This window comes from Oncorhynchus gorbuscha, unplaced genomic scaffold, assembly GCF_021184085.1.
Source record: "Oncorhynchus gorbuscha isolate QuinsamMale2020 ecotype Even-year unplaced genomic scaffold, OgorEven_v1.0 Un_scaffold_607, whole genome shotgun sequence".
Lineage (NCBI taxonomy): Eukaryota > Metazoa > Chordata > Actinopteri > Salmoniformes > Salmonidae > Oncorhynchus > Oncorhynchus gorbuscha.
This window is the reverse complement of record NW_025745734.1, coordinates 370,622-393,805: the sequence shown is the minus strand read 5'-3', so window position 1 is coordinate 393,805 and position 23,184 is coordinate 370,622. Positions and strand designations below refer to the sequence as shown.

The 23,184-nt window shown below is 45.4% G+C and overlaps 2 protein-coding genes across 5 annotated transcripts in view; one reads left to right on the top strand and one right to left on the bottom strand.

Moving 5' to 3' along the window:
• Positions 1 to 782: 782 nt before the first annotated feature.
• LOC124019488 (3-hydroxyisobutyrate dehydrogenase, mitochondrial-like) lies at positions 783 to 11,607 on the bottom strand. The gene is made up of 8 exons (XM_046334839.1): positions 11,450 to 11,607; positions 8,373 to 8,533; positions 7,867 to 7,976; positions 7,563 to 7,684; positions 2,758 to 2,891; positions 2,322 to 2,398; positions 1,808 to 1,964; positions 783 to 1,611 (listed from the first exon to the last, which is right to left on the bottom strand). Exons 1-8 carry the CDS (start codon positions 11,517 to 11,519, stop codon positions 1,444 to 1,446), a joined length of 999 nt encoding a protein of 332 aa, XP_046190795.1. The 5' UTR covers positions 11,520 to 11,607; the 3' UTR covers positions 783 to 1,443.
• A 1,117-nt stretch (positions 11,608 to 12,724) lies between these two features.
• The window catches only part of tax1bp1b (Tax1 (human T-cell leukemia virus type I) binding protein 1b), a 31,761-nt gene continuing 21,301 nt past the window's right edge, over positions 12,725 to 23,184 (top strand). For 3 of the 4 annotated variants that reach the window (XM_046334822.1, XM_046334821.1, XM_046334818.1), the window contains exons 1-5: positions 12,767 to 12,847; positions 15,539 to 15,785; positions 21,588 to 21,690; positions 22,280 to 22,470; positions 22,570 to 22,728. In XM_046334822.1, coding sequence (XP_046190778.1) covers positions 15,609 to 15,785; positions 21,588 to 21,690; positions 22,280 to 22,470; positions 22,570 to 22,728 — 630 coding nt within the window. In that variant the 5' untranslated portion in view covers positions 12,767 to 12,847; positions 15,539 to 15,608. Of the gene's footprint in view, positions 12,848 to 15,538; positions 15,786 to 21,587; positions 21,691 to 22,279; positions 22,471 to 22,569; positions 22,729 to 23,184 lie in introns of all 4 variants that reach the window. The other variant, XM_046334819.1, reaches the window with a different exon arrangement.

Genomic DNA, 23,184 nt, shown 5'->3' with positions numbered 1-23,184 from the left:
GTATTAGGAAGGTGTTCATAATGTTTGGTCAAGAATACATTGGTGGGTTTTTCAGTTTGTGTATAAGAACCACTATTGAATTCTATAGGCTTACTACACAACCACCTTCAGCCAGTCACGTGCACTCTGGCTCACTCCTCCCCGACTGGGTGCATAAGGCAGCAATAGAGGCGCTCCACTTCTGGTCTTTGGCCATCTTCTCCTGTATGTACAGCACATTGCATTGCTAATTTTGCCTGACCTATAGGAATAAGTTATACTGTCGCAGCCAATCGGTTCCTGTGCATGCAGAATTCACACACGCTTGTGTTAAAAATCAAGGTCAGTTGTATTATTTAGTTCACAATGTAGCAAAAACATTTAACAAAACAAGCATTTCTTATTGGATAAATTCAGGTAATTTCTTCCCCATTTCAGCCATTTGTTTCAGTTTGGTTCCTAGTGAATACACCCCAGTTTACACTCTTATTTCCCCAAAAGAAAAGCAGTCACCTACAGACATGAATGAAAGTATGTGGGACAGCTTAATAAAACACACATTAGACATCTTTGCTAGAATACATATTTGTACTGTGATGCAACACTTTAAAGTGCTTACCCTCTCTAACGAGGAGCTTAATAAATATAGAGTGATGTAATTATCTAGATCAGTCTCATCAGGCACCTTGTCTTCCTCCTGCTAACAGACAGTACAGACACATCCTCCTGCTAACAGATACCTGTGAAAGGCTTTAGAGTAGTGGGTCAAAAAGCAATCCAATATCACTGGAAGGAAACATACCTATAGTCTCTCTCCTTTTATTAAACAGTAAAACACATACAAATAAGACAGGAACATTCTATCCCTCCATGTCAAGAGTAAATAAACCCAACAGGAAGAGAAAAACAAATGAATGAACAGGATCAACACGTGTGGCGTTGCAGTGAGGTGAGTGGCGACGAGAATTAACAATCATCTGAAGTCCCAGTGGTCTATTGTTGACGAAAACAAGTGGGGTCGTTAACGAGTATAATGCGGGTCATTTCCTTGACAACGCCTGGGTCTGCTTTCCATGACAACGTGTCCTAAGGTAGCACTGACATTGTCATGTTGATAGCTGTAGTGGTTAGTCAGCCTACTGAGTGACAGTGACTTGAGAGCCTCCCCACACTTCAAAAACATCCGTCTTCTAGCCAAGCCATCGGAAACATTATTAGACAGCTACTTTAACAAAAGGCAGGATCACAGAGGCAACATGACTCCCATCTTACAGACACAGTGTAGTCTAGTACTCTGCTGAGATGATCGGTCACGTCATCACGGCTTTGACCCAATACACACGTCTTGAAAAGTCCTGGGGAGAGGGGGCAAACCGACACATCCTAACTACATGGTAGTAGTCTTGTATGGAATAGACCCTGCTAAAGCTATGGATGGGGGGTGGGGGTACTGTTCCCCCACCCCTATTGGCCCTCGTTCTCCTCATCCTCCCTCAGGAACTGGAAGACAGAGGAGAAGTCTTTGGCGGAGTAGCCCCGAGCACACATCATGCGGTATATCTGGTGGGCCAGGGAGCCCAGAGGGACAGGGGTCTTGGTGTTGGTGGCTGTAGTCTGGGCTAGCCCCAGGTCCTGAAGAGGACAAACTCTCATTAGCTCTCTGCCATCACCTCTTGTTGTACACAGCACAGTTAAAACATGTCAAACGCACATCTCTTTCCAGTTACATGAAAGTTAATACTATTGACAGAGACATTAACGAAAATAAATTGTGTACTAAACATCTTGAGAGAGCGCGAGAGAGCAAGCACGAGAGAGAGAGACACACCTTGGCCATGAGTTGGGTCCCAAAGCCTCCCTGGTAGTTGTTTCCAGAGGGGACTCCCTCCATGACACCAGGTACAGGGTTGTAGGTGTCACTGGACCAGCAGCGGCCTGAACTCATGTTCAGGATCTTAGCCAGTAGCTTAGGGTCCAGACCTAGTCTGCCAGGGGCCAGGAAATCACAAGCATTTAAAAAAAAAAAAAAAAAAAATTATATATATATATATGACAAGTTTAAGGTGGGTTACTGTTTACTGTGTGTAATTTCTCTGATTGCTGGTTAGTCATAACGACAAGTAAAGGACGAGTCAGAGACAACATGTAGACAGTTGATAGAGTCGGAGCTTCATAAAAATAGAGTTTTCCATTGGATAGTTACTTTAAGAGAGCGACTATAGTGGTAGTGTTACAGATCTGTACGATACTCACAGCATGGTTCTGTTCATCAAGCGTTAAGTACAACAAGACATTTTGTTGGAGATACGTTCTCTGCTGTGAATGTATTGTGAATACTCAACCTGATGCCAAGGTTCATGGTCTCAGAGGTCCCGATCATGCCTATCGCCAGCAGCATATTGTTGCAGATTTTGGCTGCCTGTAAAAAACAGTCTCCTGGTTACATCCCATGTAGTTTTGTAATAATCCTCCCATAATGTCCCTAGTAGGAATGTAATGTGTGTATCCCCAATGGCACCCTATTCCCTAAAATGTTTTACCTTTGACCAAGGCCTCAGGGACAGGTAGCCTAGCGGTTAAGAGCATTGGGTCAGTAACAAAAAGGTCACTGGTTTGAATCCCTGCACAGACTTAGTGTTAAGTGTCTTTTCACCAACTTCTCCTGTAGGTTCCTCTGGATAAGAGCGTCTGCTAAATGACCCCCCCCTCTAATTTTTTAAATATAAATAAATAGGGGGCCATTTGAGACAGGTCATGTAAATGTGTAGGACAACCTACCTGTCCAGTGCCAACAGCCCCACAGTACACCACGTTGGCTCCCATACAGGTGAGCAGCTCCTGGGCCGCAGTGAACTCCTCCTCTACTCCCCCCACCATGAAGGTCAGCTTCCCCGAGCTGGCAGCCCCCACACCTGGACAAAAGGAGGGTGAGATGCACATCCTAAACGTGAGAATATCTGATGAAGTGGAAACGTTGTACATTTGGGAACATAGCACACACCAGACAAACACGCAGGGCCTTGGGATGGTCGGTGCTTGTAGCTTATAAAACATGGCGGTTTCATTACAAGTCTGTCAGTCACTGTTGTTACTTCTCAAAACTTATGAGTTCATCACAGAAAGATTGATGCAAATCTACAGAGCACTTTACTAAAACAGCTTGTTCTCTTGTCCAACACCCACCCTTCTCTCACCAAGTTTGGCTGAGAAAGTAATTCCACATCAAATCAACTGAAATTAAAAATGAGGTAAGCCCAAGGCTTGTGGATTATTTCAATAGCTTCAAACAAGGTTGTGGGGAAAGTAAAGGGAGCTAAACATATTTAGACAAAATGAAGTGTCAGCAAAAAGCTGGCTGAGAGAAAGATGTCTCAAATCCCATGACAAATGTGGGATAACCAGTTAAAATATAGAAGAAAAAAAAGGGGGGGGGTTATTTTAATTGTATTATTTAAACACATTAAAAACTTAAGATACAAAGCCCCAAAATGCAGATAAAAAAGGCAACCCTTTCATTTCTGTTGCCAAAGCTACAGGCCCTCGGTCTCTGCCATAATAATGGGCAGTGTGTGTGTGTGTGACGACTGCATCTCTGCCATCTCACACAGCCTGGGAACCAACACACACCAATTACGGAGTCTCTAAGGACATGAATCACAGTGAAAGTGAATGTGTTTGTTGGTGGCTACGTAGCTAGAGTTCTGTGGTCAAACATTTTCATTCCAGTCAGCACAGTAGTCTTTAATGATAAACATTTCCCAAGGCTTTACGTACAAGTCTAATTGATTTCAATAAAAATGTATAAGAAAACAAATGTATTTTTCTGTGTCGTAATGGACTGGATTTGGGACGAGGTTATTGTATGATGCCTACGCTGACAGAGCAGGGGAGCGTTCCAAAATAGAACCCTACTCCCCTATATTGAGCACTACTTTTAACTAGCTCCCTGTGGGCTCTGGTCAACGGTAGTGTACTATATAGGGCTCTGGTCAACAGTAGTGCACTATATAGGGCTCTGGTCAACAGTAGTGCACTATATAGGGAACAGGGCTCTGGTCAACAGTAGTGCACTATATCTGGTCAACAGTAGTGCACTATATAGGGAACAGGGCTCTGGTCAACAGTAGTGCACTATATAGGGAACAGGGCTCTGGTCAACAGTAGTGCACTATATAGGGCTCTGGTCAACAGTAGTGCACTATATAGGGAACAGGGGCCCATTTGGGCTGCATCCCAGGTTGTGGCTTTCCTATTATTGCTCCAGAAAACAAGGCATTCCTTCCAACAGTGGGTCTGCTGCCAAACCTCTCTGACGCACTGTGGGTTCTGGCTGGAAGAGGCAACACATGAAGGACAGAGAACCAGAGGTCTCTCAAAAGCACAGGGAAACAGCCTGAGTTTAGACCATCTCGCACAAAGTAAGTCTGGGTTGGAGAAGGTACCCTGGATACGTCCAAACTGGGCTACAGCAAAGCTCCTTGCTGGATTCAGATCAAGCAGAGTTGGAGGTTCTAAACATGATGCGTCTCCTGATCAAAGGCTCAAGTCTTGGTTACAGTACCATCATCTGGGTAACAATGACAAGTCTCATCACATTCCCCTGTGCTCTATTACTACCCCCCCCCACGAGAGGGTCAGTTTCTGGCCACCGATAACATGTTCAACCACAGGCATTCCAGCACAGTATCAAGGTAGTAACATGCTCCAATACTTAACTCTAACCAAAACACACACACACACACCTGTGACCTGCAGCCACCCAAGTTCAACGTGGGAAGCTGGACAGCCTTAATCCATGAGCACTGCCACAGGAAGGATGCATATAAATCATTACTAATCTTTAGGGCCTGATGGTAAAATATGCCAACATCAACTCAAAGTGGCTTTCCTCAAGTTAAAAGGCGGAGTTCAAACAAACAGTGTGTGTGTAGTGTGCATTTCCCCTGAAGTGTGCGTCTACCCTGAAGACTGTTAGTGTTTTACAGCTTGGAGGTCAGTATGGCTCTTCCCCCATCTTCCCTAACCCATAAGGTACGGCTCCTCCTCCTTATGACCCAGTCTGTCAGGTAGGTTCTCCTCCTTACCCAGTCTGTCAGGTAGGTACTCCTCCTTATGACCCAGTCTGTCAGGTAGGTACTCCTCCTTATGACCCAGTCTGTCAGGTAGGTACTCCTCCTCCTCTTTATGACCCAGTCTGTCAGGTAGGTACTCCTCCTCCTCTTTATGACCCAGTCTGTCAGGTAGGTACTCCTCCTCCTCCTTATGACCCAGTCTGTCAGGTAGGTACTCCTCTTTATGACCCAGTCTGTCAGGTAGGTACTCCTCTTTATGACCCAGTCTGTCAGGTACTCCCCCTCTTTATGACCCAGTCTGTCAGGTAGGTACTCCTCCTCTTTATGACCCAGTCTGTCAGGTAGGTACTCCTCCTTATGACCCAGTCTGTCAGGTAGGTACTCCTCCTCCTCTTTATGACCCAGTCTGTCAGGTAGGTACTCCTCCTCTTTATGACCCAGTCTGTCAGGTAGGTACTCCTCCTTTTATGACCCAGTCTGTCAGGTAGGTACTCCTCCTCTTTATGACCAGTCTGTCAGGTAGGTACTCCCCCTCTTTATGACCCAGTCTGTCAGGTAGGTACTCCTCCTTATGACCCAGTCTGTCAGGTAGGTACTCCTCTTTATGACCCAGTCGGTCAGGTACTCCTCCTCCTCTTTATGACCCAGTCTGTCAGGTAGGTACTCCTCCTTCTCTTTATGACCCAGTCTGTCAGGTAGGTACTCCTCCTCCTCTTTATGACCAGTCTGTCAGGTACTCCCCCTCTTTATGACCCAGTCTGTCAGGTAGGTACTCCTCCTTATGACCCAGTCTGTCAGGTAGGTACTCCTCCTCTTTATGACCCAGTCTGTCAGGTAGGTACTCTTCCTCTTTATGACCCAGTCTGTCAGGTAGGTACTCCTCCTTATGACCCAGTCTGTCAGGTAGGACTTATGACCCAGTCTGTCAGGTAGGTACTCCTCCTCCTCTTTATGACCCAGTCTGTCAGGTAGGTACTCCTCCTCCTCTTTATGACCCAGTCTGTCAGGTAGGTACTCCTCCTCCTCCTCTTTATGACCCAGTCTGTCAGGTAGGTACTCCTTATGACCCAGTCTGTCAGGTAGGTACTCCTTATGACCCAGTCTGTCAGGTAGGTACTCCTTATGACCCAGTCTGTCTACTTTATGACCCAGTCTGTCAGGTACTCCTCCTCCTCTTTATGACCCAGTCTGTCAGGTACTCCTCCTCCTCTTTATGACCCAGTCTGTCAGGTACTCCTCCTCCTCTTTATGACCCAGTCTGTCAGGTAGGTCCTCCTCTTTATGACCCAGTCTCCTCCTCTTTATGACCCAGTCTGTCAGGTAGGTACTCCTCCTCCGCTTCATAACACAGGCTGTCAGGTAGGTACTCCTCCTCCTCTTTATGACCTAGTCTGTCAGGTAGGTACTCCTCCTCCGCTTCATGACCCAGGCTGTCAGGTAGGTAAGGTACTCCTCTTTATTACCCAGACTGAACCATCAATAGGATAAGCAGAGAGACTGAATGGATTCACCATTTTGTCAGACATTAAAGGAAATGATCCAGTGTCGGCCATTTTAACCTGAACCAAGGCCCACATGGGAGTCTGCTGTCCTGGGTAGAGTCACCAGGTTGTCAGAAGAAATACAAATCAGTCCTCCTCCCAGTGGAATTCACAGATACACACGTGTGGCAACAGAGACATGAATATACATATGATCATGACGGAGATGTTTCTCTTTATATAAAATGGTCTAATGGTTTGTTGTAAAAAAAAAGTTTAATTGTTGTGAAGTTGTGCTATGAGAGAGAGATGCACTGGTCGTAGACTTTAAAAAAACACATTTTCAGAAAAGGAGGGACAGAAATAGTTTTTTGAGCTGCTGGGATCTGAGAGCGGAGCGTTTGGATGGAAGGGTCATCGGATCAAACTCCAGATGCTGGGATCTTAAATAATCCACATCATGGGGTACAAATGTGCTAGAGAGAGCAATCTACTAAATCTGGTCCATTTCAACAATTAGGGAGTGGAGAGGCTGGTCCTCTCAGATTGCAGCAGAGACCCCCAAGGAAATACTGCGTCCCAATTAGGGAGTGGAGAGGCTGGTCCTCTCAGATTGCAGCAGAGACCCCCAAGGAAATACTGCGTCCCAATTAGGGAGTGGAGAGGCTGGTCCTCTCAGACTGCAGCAGAGACCCCCAAGGAAATACTGCGTCCCAAATGCCAGCATAGTCCTATGGGCCCGGGTCAAAAGTAGTGCACTATATTTACATTTGTTTTGTTATTTAACTAGGAAATTCAGGTAAGAACACATTCTTATTTACAATGACGGCCTACCCAGACGACGCTGGGCCAATTGTGCGCCGCGTTATGGGACTCCCAATCACGTCCGGATGTGATACAGCCTGGATTCGAACCAGGAACTGTAGTGATGCCTTTTGCACTGAGAAGCAGTGCCTTATACTGCTGAGCCACTCGGGAGCCCTATATAGGGAAGAGTGCCATTTGGAATGCAGCCTGTATTAGTCCTTACCTCCTGACACAGGTGCGTCCATAAAAACTGCCCCCATCTTCTCCGCGGCCACGGCCATCTCCTTGGAAACGGCTGGGTCGATGGTGCTGGAGTCGATGAGTAGCGAGCCTTTCTTAACCTTCCTGTAGAACAGTAAAGTACCCACTTTATAGTTTAAAACAGCAGTCAAGGGTTTCTGTTAAAGACAGATAGCTAAGTGACTTGATTCTTGTATTAGGACTCTGGTCAAAAGTAGTGCACTATAAAGGGAACAGGGATCCATTTGGGACATAGCCAGTGAGTAATCGAGAGCGAGGGATCTTACTTGAGGATACCGTTGGGCCCAGTGTAAACCTCGATGACGTTGGGACTGGAGGGCAGCATGGTGACGACGCGGTCTGCCTGGTCTGCCACCTCCGCAGGGTTATCCACAATCTGACAAAACAGGGCTTTATTCATTAGGGCACGCCGTAGCAAAATGTTTCAAATACAAAAACGAGTGTTTCCTATTGGACAAGTTCAGGTAGTTCCTCCCCGTTTTAGTCTGTTGGTGCCTAATGAATAAGCTACACCCCAGGCAAGTGCAACCATTAGGATTCAATTAAGAAGTAGATCGGCAATGACGAGAGTAAAATCTTATGATGGACTCAGTTTGTTTGGACACTCATTTAAGTGGTTTCACCCATCTACAATAGATTATTTTAGTCATGGTATTTTGTTAGTGTTTTGAGCACCTACCAGCTGACATCACATCAGAGAGCTATGACATGCTATCAGCCGGCGCTTTTCACTGCCATTAGCAAACAAGCAAGCTAGTTTTTTTTGTCCCACCTGGGCACCTAACTCTTGCAGTTCTTTGCAGGACTCAGGGAAGACGTCAGTGGCGATGACGGGGTATCCGTGCTTCAGCAGGTTCTTGGCCATGGGTTTTCCCATGTTCCCCAGGCCGATGAAACCCACCTGGGTCTTAGAGGCCATGGACCTGCTGGAGACTGGGAGGTACAAGGGTGTAGTCATCAGTGCAAACCGGTGCAAGACATTCCAACAAAAAAGTGTTTCTTATTGGACAAGTTCAGTTAGGCCTAGGTCCCTCCCTTTTGTGTTCCTAATACACCCCAGGAACAACTTGTATTAAGACTAGACTACTACCAAAAGCCTTTTGTTATCCTTTCAGCCAAGCTGAGACAGCTCTAATACAGCTTTTCTGTGTAGGCCTTCACTAACAAAAATAAATAGTCAGAATGTGAAAAAACTATAGTCTCTTGCAAAATGCTGTTAAAAGGCTCCCTAGTCCATTGAAACAGCCAGGACACTTCTAATCTTGGCCTTGCCGTTCTGTTTCAATGAAATCCAAACATAACCCAGCCCTATCAATAGTTACCCAAGACCTGTATAGTGCATTGCAGTGGGTAATGTCAGAGGCAAGCTTGATAAAAACTAAATACGACCAAGGAAAGTTGGCCAGACATTCATTTTTTCCTGAGAATTAATTTAATTTCAAATCCTAAACCATTTGATATGAAAACCCACTGCAGCCCTTGTAGTGCCAGTCAAGCTGATGCAAACACAATCATTACATATGAAAGCAGTAAGCAGGTAGTGAACTCATTCACCATTTCCTATAAAAACATGTATGAAGGCTGAAAGTAGAGACGTATTGGCCAAAGGGCATCTTATAAATAAACTGTGGTGTGTAAATGTGAGAGAAGGGGAGGGGGCAGGCATCCAGGCTACAGGTCTCACATGGCTGGCTCTCCCAGCCAATCTTCATAGTGGCTTCAGTGGAAAGAGACACCTGACCTGCCACTGTTGGACTGGCGCCGTGTTCACTTGTTAGTTGGAACTAGGAAACTCCGAAATTTACGACTCGCTAACTGATTTTAGTCACACACGTGCCACGTTCAACGAATCAGCAAGTTGTAAATGCCAGAGTTCCGACTAGCATTTGAACGTGGGACAAGGATACTACCACACACACACACACAAAACCCCATGGCTGCGGCTCAATAATCTCTACTTCCTCCTGAACTGTGTCCTCCCACGAATGTAAAGGCATTAGAATGGTGTAGGCCTGGGCTAGAGGGAGTTTCCACGTACCAATGCCAGTCAATTCCATGAAGGGACGTGAACCAGAGCATACGTCGAGAGATTGTTGGGACCCAACCCCGGTCTTGTGTGGTAGACCTACTGCCATTGCAATGAAGGTCACTGGCCCTTAATCATGACTCTGTTCCATTACACAGAGTCATTGGAGAAAGGGGTCTTCTGTATGGGGGAGTTTTGTTAAGCGCTCCGACACTCAGTCTGAACATGCATCGCTTGCGGTATGGTTTCAGAAGCATAAAGGTTATTTCATATCAACGAGAAAAAAAAATGAAGGATACATTTACACACACCTTTATAAAGGTTAGTGTTCCAACATAACCATATCTCCAAGTTGCAGCTCTTTTGAACAGAAGACAGGCGACCACCTACGCTAATTAGCCATCTAGCATTCTCCGAACACCTGTATGACAGTGTATCTGTGCAAACCTGCTACATCAAGAGCATCTTTTTTAGATTTAGGATTCTGTCCCCCTGATGTAAGGGCTATGCTTCAAAAGCCATGATTATTGTTTTGCAAGCGATAATTATTAGCATTTCTAAATGTGAAACAGTATCAGGATTGTAGTTGACACAAGCCTGTCGTGGGCGACGCTAACCACATAAAACTGTAGGGAGAATGCCGCCTCGAGTTTGAGAGCTACGAGGTCACATTTTCACAAGGCTGGTTATCAAGGTAAGGGTTGAGCTACCAGCGAGGACAGTAGACTGGGTTATCAAGGTAAGGGTTGAGCTACCGGCGAGGACAGTAGGCTGGGATTTCAAGGTAAGTGTTGAGCTACCAGCAAGGACAGTAGGTTGGGTTATCAAGGTAAGTGTTGAGCTACCAGCAAGGACAGTAGGTTGGGTTATCAAGGTAAGGGTTGAGCTACCAGCAAGGACAGTAGGTTGGGTTATCAAGGTAAGGGTTGAGCTACCTTGAGGACAGTAGGTTGGGTTATCAAGGTAAGGGTTGAGCTACCAGCGAGGACAGTAGGTTGGGTTATCAAGGTAAGGGTTGAGCTACCTTGAGGACAGTAGGGGCACAGCACTGGTATGAGAAGAGATGTAATAAAAACATGCAGCAGAACAGACTAGCTACAGCTGGACTACATCTCAATGATCTGTACTGGCCTCACTCACCCGCTTCTCCTGTCCTTCCATTGTGCATGAGAGCTGGTTGATAAGCTGAAGCAGTGGTTCCCAACCTGAGGGTACTAGGACCCCTGGGGGTACTTGGTCTATTGGTAAAAGGCACATGGGGAACGGGGGCCTTTAGGGGTACCCCAGGGATGAGTAAAAGACAGTAGCTGGAAAAGGTTGGGAACCACTGAGCTAAAAGCTATTACTAGAAACACGGAGGAGTCTAACAAACGCGTGTACTGTACAGCATACATCTACGGACGGCGTGGAATTATAATTGACAATATTTGTGCAAACAATCACCCTATTCAATACAGAACTCGCTTGGCTAATCGACTGACAAGAGCTGTGGGATTTGACTTGACCCTGAACTTGTTACGAGATGCACACGGACACACCTTTGATTAGAACATTTGCTGGTGTTGGCGATCGGTCGTCTTGATAAACAACAAATGTTTCGATCAACCAACGTCCCATGACTTTAGCTAGCTCTTATAGCTAGCTAGCCATTTCAGCAAACTAACTAACGTTAGCAGAAGTGAGCGAGCCACAACAGCCAATGCTAATCAACTTTTGTTCAACGTTGATTTTCACGCCTTTCGTAACATAGACGGGAATGGCCATCAAACAGGTCCTCAACATTAATGGTAGACATATTTTTGTTATATTTCTAAATTCCTTACCCAAAGTAAAGTCAACATGTTTGAGGCTCCTTCCCCATAGGTTCCGAGACCCCCTTAAAACAGCGGCCATGTTTCTTTCCTTTCTGACCACGGATTCAGCGTGACATAATTGGGTGGGTTGTAAATTACACGTTTTCTGCCCAATCACAAAGCCGCTTACCCAGTTTTATATGCGATGAGAAACGGTGGGGGCGGGACATCTGAACTGCACGAACTTGAAGGACATGACTGATTTCATACATCTAGCACTGAAATGCACAAGCAGAAGTTAATAACACAATTTCAATGGTCTGCTCGGGCGGTGGAAACACGTTTTCAATAGCTCAACCCTAAAGAAACCTAACGTTATCAGCAAATACAAGCATTTCGCCACACCCGCAATAACATCTGCTAAACGCGTGTATGTGACTAATAAAAATGTGATTTGAAATTAACTATATAATAACGGCATAGGGGGTACTGGATACTGTATCGTAATACGACGATCATGTTACATACAGGCTTTGGCAGTCAGGGTTTCCCTAAATATGTCCATTTTGATCGAGTTATATCATATTATGGAAGAACAGTATCTGGGGTGCCTAATTGCTATTTATTATAATCTGGTTACCAACGTCATTAGAGCAGTAAAAATACATGTTTTGTCATACCCCTGGTATAAGGTCTGTTATAAACATGGTTCTAGCCTTGAAGGCTGATTGTCTGACAGATGTGGGCTCCCGAGTGGCGAAACGGTCTGAATGCCCTACCTGGTTCGAATCCAGACTTTATCTCATCCTGCCGTGATTGGGAGTCCCATAGGGTGGCGCACAATTGGCCCAGCGTCGTCTGGGTTTGGCCGGGGTAGGCTGTCATTGTAAATAAGAATCTGTTCTTACCTGACTTGTCTAGTTAAATAAAGGTTACATTTAAAAATAGATATCAAATAGCTCGAACCCTGGAGCTGACAATGTAAACATCTGTCGTTCTGCCCCTGAACAAGGCAGTTAACCCACTGTTCCTAGGCCGTCATTGTAAATAAGAATTTGTTCTTAATTAACTGACTTGCCTAGTTAAATAAAAAAAAATTTAAATGGCCCAAATATATTGACATCTACCATTTTGAAGGGTCCTACTCAAATTTCAGAGTTTAATTCCTTTAACAGAAAGTGGGTTAAATATCTATTCATTGTGCCCTTCGTTATTTTAGCAACACGTTGTTAACAATTTGTTACATTGTAACAAGTTTGGAATTCCCACATGACAAATAACGGTATTTCTCCGGAAGTGATGTAGCTAATGTTGTTATTCTATTCCAGGAAGAGAGAACGGGGATTGCGTTTAACATCGAGCAACTGCGTCAATAACAGTTTTGACGAATATCTTTGTTTTTCCTCTACTCTTCAGCATGGCAAATGGGTATGTTATCATATTATGTGCTCTTGTCGATAAAAAAAGAACAACTATTGAAAAATGTTATTCGTCTTGCCCTGGTAACTTGATATGCTAGCTAACGAACTAACTGGCTAGCTAACTAGCCAAACCAAAGGGTCCCTGACAAAGCCAGGGAAGCAAACAGATAACTAGCTAGCTAGGTAGGTGGACGGACAACTCATGCTATCTTGGGAGGACATAGTACAAGGTTGGCTGAGAATTTTCGAGAATAGTCATTCATCTCTGTTAAAGCTAGCTAGATACATAGCTATCTCTAAGGAGTTAGCTAGCAATGTGTTTAATTACTAGCCTAAACAAGCACTTTACAGCAGAATGCCAGTTTAACTACACGATTTAGCTAGGCCTTTTTCTTTGTTTTGCCACATGGCTATATTTATGTCTGGAAGCCGTATGATACTTGCCCAGTTAATTCTCACGCCATTACATTAACTAAAGTCAGCTAGCCCTAAAGTTACATCATTGTGTGATTTAAGTTGGCTCTAACACACTCACTGACACACGCACTGGGTTGTCAACAGTTCAGATAAAGATGCTATCAACCTGTAAAACCAAACTAGGTAGGTTCATGTCACTCATCACAATCCATATACTAAATGTATTATTATAAATATATATTTTTTTACGTCACATACATTTGGCATGTCGAACAATGCTCTGCTATTGTCTGGCAATGATGAATTGTATAATTTGGAAATGTTTTAGTACGAGCCTGTTTTTAACATGATTTAGTATGAGAATAAGTGGTGTGTGTTACTGGTGTGTTTTGTTTAGATTACAACCCCTGGCCTGTGTTTTCTTTCTCTATTTACCAATGTTGTCTTAGTTACTTCTCTTGTGCACCATTGTCCTGAACACGTCACTGTGACTGAACAGAGAGTCTGGAAATTCCTGCTCATCTTGTCTGATCTTTAGGTCTCTTTATGTAGTGTTGTGGTGTTTCTCTTGTCATGATGTGTGTTTTTTTTTCCTCCAATATTATTTTTATCCCAGTCTCTGGCCCCAAATGAGGTGTTTTGGCTCTTGGTAGGCCATCATTGTAAGTTAGAATTAGTTCTTAAGTGACTTAGTTAAATAGTTAAAATAAAAAAGCCTACATGTCTTTATAAGACTTTTAGCTAGACTTCAGTGATATACCTTTTATCTGTTGAGAATGAGATTGTGGACAGCATTTTTTGCACAAGTCCTTTGACTGTTAACTTCTTTCTCATTGCAACAGTGTGGAATGTAGAATCTCTTATCTTGTTTCAGGGAAAATGCTGACAGATGTTGTGGCCAGAGGAATTCATCAGCACATTTAGGCGACAGTTTAGGCCAAACTAAACCTATACCCTTTATAGTTCACTATATGGGGAATAGCATTTGGACATTAAACGCTCTCTCACTGTGGTCGCTGATCAAGTCCTTTGTCTAAATATACCGACAACATTTAGTTTGGTTCTTTCCTCGGAGGTCTCAGTGGATGAAACAACTGGAGGCCGTCTCTGGACTACTAAATAAGAACCGTCTGAATGAGATGGTTTCCTTGCTGCTTTCTGTGAACCAACCACACTGCAAAGCTAAACACAGGAAGAACACCGTTCTAACCAATTTGATTTGCATTTTTAGATAAAACCTTTGTTGTTGGTACATTTAGATTACATTTGACATTTTAGTGACTAAGCAGACACTCTTATCCAGATCGACTTATGATGTTGTTATGTTAAACTTTCTGCTTGTTCAGTCATTGACTTCATAGTTTAGTGAAGAGCTGGGGAGCAGACCGTAAGAGACCAACCCTTGTCAACTCTAGTCAGGGATGATGATCGTGTCATAGTCATGCACACCACAGCAACAACAGTAGTCATATTCACCACGGCAACAACTGTAGTCATATCCACCACGGCCGGGAACAGTAGTCATATTCACCACGGCAGCAACAGTGGTCGCGCACGCCACGGGAACAACTACATGGACAAAATTGATGACGGCATTTCTGGTCCGGGATGAGCCTATAAGACAGCTACTAGAGATGAATATCTTTATGACAGACTAATGAGCCGTAACTGAATGTACCGGGCTAATAGGCTCACTGTCATCTGCCCTTCTGGAGACTGAGCTTTGTTTAGAAATATTAAGACACCAGCTTTAAAAGAAGACATACGGTTGAAACATCTCAGCTTAAAAAAAAATGTTTTTTTAAAGAACACCATGAATTGAAAACCTTGTTGCAGTTATTTGTAGAAGATGCTGTCTCCTTTCCTTTTTTGGAATACAGGACTTCTGTTGTCCTTCTCGTCCCATGCAGCCTGTGCTGAGTGACCCATGCCTCTCTGTTGTCCTCCTCCTCGTCCCATGCAGCCTGTGCTGAGTGACCGATGGCTCTCTGTTGTCCTCCTTCTCGTCCCATGCAGCCTGTGCTGAGTGACCCATGCCTCTCTGTTGTCCTCCTTCTCGTCCCATGCAGCCTGTGCTGAGTGACCCATGCCTCTCTGTTGTCCTCCTTCTCGTCCCATGCAGCCTGTGCTGAGTGACCCATGCCTCTCTGTTGTCCTCCTCCTCGTCCCATGCAGCCTGTGCTGAGTGACCGATGGCTCTCTGTTGTCCTCCTTCTCGTCCCATGCAGCCTGTGCTGAGTGACCCATGCCTCTCTGTTGTCCTCCTTCTCGTCCCATGCAGCCTGTGCTGAGTGACCCATGCCTCTCTGTTGTCCTCCTTCTCGTCCCATGCAGCCTGTGCTGAGTGACCGATGGCTCTCTTCCTGGACGGGACATCAGTAGGCAGTGCCATGGACACGTCAAACTTTGCACACGTCATCTTCCAGAACGTGGGGAAGAGCTACCTGCCCCACGCCGCTCTAGAGTGTCACTACACTCTCACCCAGTTCATCAAACCACACCAGAAGGACTGGGTTGGCATATTCAAGGTGAGTCCGTCCTCTCTCGTTCCTCTCCCATGCGTCTCATTTAAGGTGGACTAATATAGCGTACATCACACAGGGTTACTTTCAGCTTACATAAATCAAACACAATTCCAAATCTGCCATTATTTAGCTCCTCCCAATTAGCCTATAGCGTCATTGTGTTTATGCTATCATGCCAACACCTTGTCACGCCAAACATTTTTTCCACAGCGATGGAGTTGGCAAGAGCACGAACAGATCTGGGACCAGGCTAGTTCCCAATGCGTTTCATAGTGTTAGTCTGGTCAGTTGTGGTCATCGTGTTATTGTTGACGCCTGTAAGCAGGAAGTACCCCTGGCCACACTGTAGAATAATAATGTCATGTTGCTTATTCATCTGCCCATAACAGGTCAATTCTATTTTAAAGGACCAAGGGCATCTGTCTTCCAAACTTGATTACACTTCTAGAGTGGGAACCTGGACACCTACTGACCTATAATTCCTATCTGGCTCAATCCACTCGCTGTGAGCAAGCATATTAGAATTGTTGTGTGTCCCTAATAGTTACCTATCCCCTTTTATAGGGCACTACTTTTGGTCAGTTTCCATATGGCCCTGGTAAACAATAGTGCACTATATAGGGTGCCATTTAGTACTTAACTGAACTCTCAAGACTCCTGGTTTATCTGAGAGGTTTTGCTTTACTCATGTAAAAAAAAAATTAAGTGTTTTTTTAAAGTAAGGTAAACCATGTCCTGTAACCAATGTATTTGAGTGCACTCTCAGTATGAAAAGTGAGGTTGGCAGAGCAGAAGGGGGGAGGTCTTTTTGTCCTGCTCTGCAGACTAGCGTGTCCCAGATGGATCTGGTTATAGGAGCACATTAAATCCAATGCACTGGCAGGTATTGATTTGAGCCACTTCTGTAGTGAAAGATAGCGGGCAGAGTGGAGCTGGGCGAGGGCCTCATCCAGCAGGAGACCAGCAGCAGGAATGCTACTATAAAGGAGATGTGGAACTGATGAGAGGTGGTCTGTATGTCTGGGTTCACATCTCATCAGACCAGATCAAAGCAGCAGTCTGTTTCTGTTTTCTCTCTATGTGGGCTGGATTGAACGCAGTTCAACACACACACACACACACACACACACACACACACACACACACACACACACACACACACACACACACACACACACACACACACACACACACACACACACACACACACACACACACACACACACACACACACACACACACACACACACACACGATTGCTTCTGTTTCTCTGTAGTTTTATGGCACTGCAGATTTATTTTTTATTTTTATCAGAGCGTATGGCAGAAGCCTTCAGTAAAAAGTGACTTTCAGTGTCATATAATTATATCTAATTGAACGGATAAAATGATTAAGTTTGAGTTTAAACCAGAACCATAAACTGGCTCCATAAAAGCAGAACACAAGTTTCTTTTAAACATGAACCTGCTGTTTAATCTGTGAAGTGTAGCATGGCAGAGAGCACAAGCTCCGGTCAGTCTTGTTGTTATATTGGGACTGAGACTGTCCCAAATGGCACCCTGTTCCCTATATAGGGCACTACTTTAGAGCACTATGTAGGGAACTGTCCCAAATGGCACCCTGTTCCCTATATAGGGCACTACTTTAGAGCACTATGTAGGGGATCGTGTGTAATTTGGGACGCAGCGTCCGACACAAGGGGGAGGATCAGGGAACATCTGGGAATTTGTTGGAAATATTGGAGTCGTGGATTTGATTGGAGTGTTGTCTGATGGCGATGTCATACCACAGCACCTAACTGCAGCAGTGGTACAAGTTCTCCCAAACCCCAAACACGCTAATTCACCAAGGTGGAAAAAGCAGAGCAGTGTGGAACATAAATCGTGTAAATGTTCCCAGGCGTGTTGACAGACAGGAGGCTGGGGTTCCAAGCTGAGCTCCAGGCAGCACTCACAGGAGGACAGATACCTGGACCATGACTCACTCTCTCTGTGGGAAGGGAAGAACACTGCTGCTACCTAACTTGAGGACCAAACTGAAGTGACAAGGAAATCCTGCAACTCTTGGAGGACAGTGGAAGTAGATCAAAATGATTAAGGCCTCATACCAAAACACACAGATTATTTTTTATCAAATTCTACTTCACTCACTGTCCCCAGAGCTGTTGGGTCCAATACCTCAGCCTATAAGGTGCTATCGCCCCCTAGTGACTTGGAGCTGCTATCGCCTCATAACGGATGAACTCAGATAAACATTTTGTCTTTATCTTTCAGCATGAAATGGTTTCCTGTCCTTGTCTTTTTCTCTTCATCTGCACTGATCTGATAAGTCATGATAGGGTAGAGCAATAGGGTGTTAAAACTATACTGGGTGTGTAGGGCGGCAGGTTTCCTAGCGGTTAGAGCGCTGGGCCACTAACTGAAAGGTTGCTTTTCCATGATTTAACCTAGTTTCTCAGAACATTTGAACATGTACATGTACCTAGGCTATACAAACCAATAGTTGTGTACAACAAATGTCATAATTGCACGGTACCACTCGCCAAGATAAACAAAACGTTTCATCCAACCATTTATTTAGCATCAGCAGCAGAGCAGTCGGGGACAGACAGACTCTTGTTAGGCAGCACCGTGTCTTCTGCCTGTTCTATCTGTCTATGGCTCTTTGATGTTGGAATGGTTACTTTGAGTTGTGCTCTGAGCGCACACACACAAACCGTGATAGAGGAGTGCCGGGACAGGCAAACACATCCTTTAAAATGATCCTGTCGTAGAGCACAGCCCCACTGCCTGATTCACTATCCACTTGTCCTACCTGTTTGATTGATACAGTGTGATAGTCCTGTCTAGGGAGTGCTCTTACATCGCGCCGCCCCATGCTACAGAAACAGGAGATGGGCTCCTGCCTTGGACTAGGCTATATGCTAACAAACATGGCAAACGAGAACGCCTTCAACTGTTGCAGCAGTGTACTATGCTAGCTACTAGCCCCTAACCTGCAGCGTACTATGCTAGCAACTAGTCCCTAACCTGCAGCTTACTATGCTAGCTACTAGCCCTAACCTGCAGCGTACTATGCTAGCTACTAGTCCCTAACCTGCAGCGTACTATGCTAGCTACTGGTCCCTAACCTGTAGTGTACTATGCTAGCTACTAGTCCCTAACCTGCAGCTTACTATGCTAGCTGCTAGTCCCTAACCTGCAGTTTACTATGCTAGCAACTAGTCCCTAACCTGCAGTTTACTATGCTAGCAACTAGTCCCTAACCTGCAGATTACTATGCTATCTGCTAGTCCCTAACCTGCAGTTACTATGCTAGCAACTAGTCCCTAACCTGCAGATTACTATGCTAGCTGCTAGTCCCTAACCTGCAGTTTACTATGCTAGCAACTAGTCCCTAACCTGCAGATTACTATGCTAGCTGCTAGTCCCTAACCTGCAGTTTACTATGCTAGCTACTAGTCCCTAACCTGCAACTTGCTGAAGAACAGTGTGCTGACATTACGTGGTGTGTTTTATGGGAAGTATTTTAAGCATGTTGGCATAATGTTTTTTGTTAAGAATGTGTTTTGCATGTTTAAAGGGTATAATTAGCTTAGCTCTTGGATCAGCTAAATGGCTTTGGTCTGTTGTGGGAACTCAAGATTGTCACTTTGTGCACGCTATTGTTATACCAACCTATCCCGCCAATAGAACTATTGGATTAAGTCTACGTTTCCAGCATGATTAGACCCATGTATACACACAGTATCCACTCCTCTCCTGGTTGTAAATGTGGCTGCTTACAGGGCAGACTAGGCCTTCTGGTCCTGTGAAAGGTGCTTTAGTCCAGTCCTGAGAGTCTCTTCAGCCCCTGACTCTCACCTCTCTCACCACTAATGAGTGTTACTGCAGTAAAAGCCTACTTCTACTGGCCTTCCTTCATTCTGTAATGACAGTCACTAACTATGTGCCTGCTTTAATAACTTCCTGTTCTTTACTGCTGGAAGTGGGAACGCCCCCCAGGGACGACTACCCAGGGTACTCTCAACAACACTGGCATCATTGTAGCGTAGCACAGGAGCATCTGTAACACACACACACACACACACACACACACACACACACACACACACACACACACACACACACACACACACACACACACACACACACACACACACACACACACACACACACACACACACACACACACACAGCAATGATGCGGTAGTGGGGAAAAACAAGCTGGTCAGACGGATGGAAGGAGCACGCTGACCATATGTAAACAAACTGTGAGAGTATTTGTGATGGGGAGAGATTTTGTTTTTGCTTACATAAAGTCTCATTGGTTAGATTAAAGTTTTGGTGTTGTCTGTATCATAGTTCGACCGACCAGGCCAGCACTGAGCCTGTAGTGTAGACCTGGAACCCCAGGCAGCACTGAGCCTGTAGCCTCCAACTGGAACACCAGGCAGCACTGAGCCTGTAGCCTAGACCTGGAACTCCAGGCAGCACTGAGCCTCTAGCCTAGATCTGGAACCCCAGGCAGCACTGAGCCTGTAGCCTAGACCTGGAACCCCAGGCAACACTGAGCCTGTAGCCTCGAACTGGAACTCCAGGCAGCACTGAGCCTCTAGCCTAGATCTGGAACCCCAGGCAGCACTGAGCCTCTAGCCTAGATCTGGAACCCCAGGCAGCACTGAGCCTGTAGCCTAGATCTGGAACCCCAGGCAGCACTGAGCCTGTAGCCTAGACCTGGAACTCCAGGCAGCACTGAGCCTGTAGCCTAGACCTGGAACCCCAGGCAACACTGAGCCTGTAGCCTAGACCTGGAACTCCAGGCAGCACTGAGCCTGTAGCCTCGACCTGGAACCCCAGGCAGCACTGAGCCTGTAGCCTAGACCTGGAACCCCAGGCAGCACTGAGCCTGTAGCCTCGACCTGGAACCCCAGGCAGCACTGAGCCTGTAGCCTAGATCTGGAACCCAAGGCAACACTGTGATTCTGATTTCGTTTGACAGTTTTATGACCCTGGGCTGACATTCTGGATGTATTTTCTGTACTTCCCCTCACCAGCCATCAGTTAACACATAAAATTCATATAATTACATCTTGGTTTCCATTTTGATGTATAACATTTTCACCTATTTTCCCCTTCCTGTTTGAGGTGAGCTGTTGCCGCTGTTCCACAGCGGAGCATGTTGACGAGGCCGGGCCTCATTATAGGCCATACACGATACGTGGCACGCAGGAATATAGGAATGTTGAAACCATCCCCCATTTTCACGTCTAAAACCTTCACATAACCCAGAGCCTAAGTGGTGTTTACGTTTTTATATTGCAAAGGGTTTTCATGATTGTGGCCCATATCGACACCATATAGGACCATTCCTCTACATTGCGGTAGCTCCATATTGGCTAATAAAAAGCATGAGCTGGCGTACAACCAGAGAAAATGATTTAGTGTAGAGGTGCTGACTGACGGCGAATAAACTGTAAGCTATAAAAAATACACAGTCACACACTCTATATATAAACTCTGTGGTTTATTGTTTAAAACAGCAACGTTTCGCCATCGCTGTGCCTTCTTCAGGGTGGCTACAATGCCACTGTGTCATGTGTAGGCAGGATACTGTTTCACAGCTTTGGGTGGTTTCTCTGTCCACTAACCTGCTCTATTATTACTGGATTTATGTCTCAAATGGTACCCTGTTCCCTATGTAGTGCACTAGGTAGTGTGATGTAGTGCACTCTGTAGTGAATAGGGTGCCATTTTTAGGTACAACCTGTGTGTGATGTGGTGCATTGTGTCCTCTGTGTTGCAGGTTGGATGGAGCACAGCGAGGGACTATTACACATTCTTGTGGTGTCCTGTTCCTGAGGACCACACTGAGGGCACTGCCATCCACAGAGCCGTGGTGTTTCAAGGTGTGATTTGGGACCACTGACTCCGCCGTGGTTTTATACAACTTTGACACTTTTTCTAACCTCAAGTCAAGAGGCCTTGCACCTCAGAGAGCTGTTAAGACTTTTATACCAACACAGTAAAATATGAAACTCTACCCATTAAGGGATTTGTTGTTTTGGTGTTAACAAGATGGTTTTTGTTGTGTTCATTGCATTCTTTATTAATAGGTAGACTGGGACTGGGACCAGAAAAGGTTTGCTTAAGGTTGAAACTGAGATCCTGAGCATTTGTTTTCTGTTTTAAATCACAATGAACATGATTATGTAGATTGGGGGTGGGGTTCATAGTTCAGCTCTCCTACTCTGAGAGGCTTGACGTTGACATTTGAGTCATTTAGCAGACATTCTTATTCAGAGCGACTTACAGGGGCAATTAGAGTTAAGTGCCTTGCTCAAGGATTCGAACCAGCAACCTTTCTGTTACTGGCCCAACGGTCGTAACCGCTAGGCTACTTGCTACCTGATATGACCCTAGATACCTAGGCCCCGTCCAGAATGACCCCCTAGCCCTAGACCGTTTGTGATGTTGGTTGTTGTGTTCCTCCCTCAGGATACTACGTGCCCAACGACGATGGGGAGTTCTACCAGTTCTGCTATGTGACCCACAAGGGGGAGATCCGAGGGGCCAGCACGCCCTTCCTGTTCCGGGCTCAGAGCCCCTCAGAGGACGAGCTGCTGACCGTGGAGGATGAGTGCAACTCGGACATCCTGGTGGTGACCACCAGGACCGGATACCTGGAGGTATGTCAGAGAGCGAGAACCAGGCTGTGCAACGATACACACACGCACCCGCATGAACACACACACACACACCTCAATGCTTTCTCTTTGTCCCTGCAGCAAAAGATGGAGGAGGCCCACAGAGAGAAGGAGGAGCTGGTTCAGACCATGAGCCTCCTGCAGAATGAGAAGGTGCAGCTGGAGGAGGAGAAGGGGAGACTGCATAAAGAGTGTGAGCAGGAGAAAGAGAAGTTTGCCCAACTCAGACAAGAGACCCAGGTGAGAACAACTCCCGGCAGGTGGAGCAAAACGTAGCAAAACCCTTTGAAACAGACAACAATGAGTGTTCTTACTGGTCAAGTTCAGTTTGTTCCTCACTCATTTCCCAACCATTTTTTTCTCTGTGCTGTGTCCACTGAACACGACCCTGGTGGCAGTTGAAACGTCTCCCTCTAGCCTGTCTCTCAGTATCCCCCAGTGTGCCACACACACACACACATCGTTCCACCTCTAACCATTCTAAATAAATAAAGAAGTTGTCTCTCAGTATCCCCCAGTGTGCCACACACACACACATCGTTCCACCTCTAACCATTCTAAATAAATAAAGAAGTTGTCTCTCAGTATCCCCCAGTGTGCCACACACACACACATCGTTCCACCTCTAACCATTCTAAATAAATAAAGAAGTTGTCTCTCAGTATCCCCCAGTGTGCCACACACACACACATCGTT

What these genes read in the sequence shown, in the direction of transcription:
- LOC124019488 (XM_046334839.1), bottom strand. Translation starts at nt 11,519, where the DNA reads ATGGCCGCTGTTTTAAGGGGGTCTCGGAACCTATGGGGAAGGAGCCTC. An exon ending in GGGCTGTTGGCACTGGACAG is followed by an intron (nt 2,399 to 2,757) that starts GTAGGTTGTCCT and finishes TGTTTTTTACAG; the next exon opens with GCAGCCAAAATCTGCAACAA. An exon ending in ACCATGAACCTTGGCATCAG is followed by an intron (nt 1,965 to 2,321) that starts GTTGAGTATTCA and finishes GGCCCCTGGCAG; the next exon opens with ACTAGGTCTGGACCCTAAGC.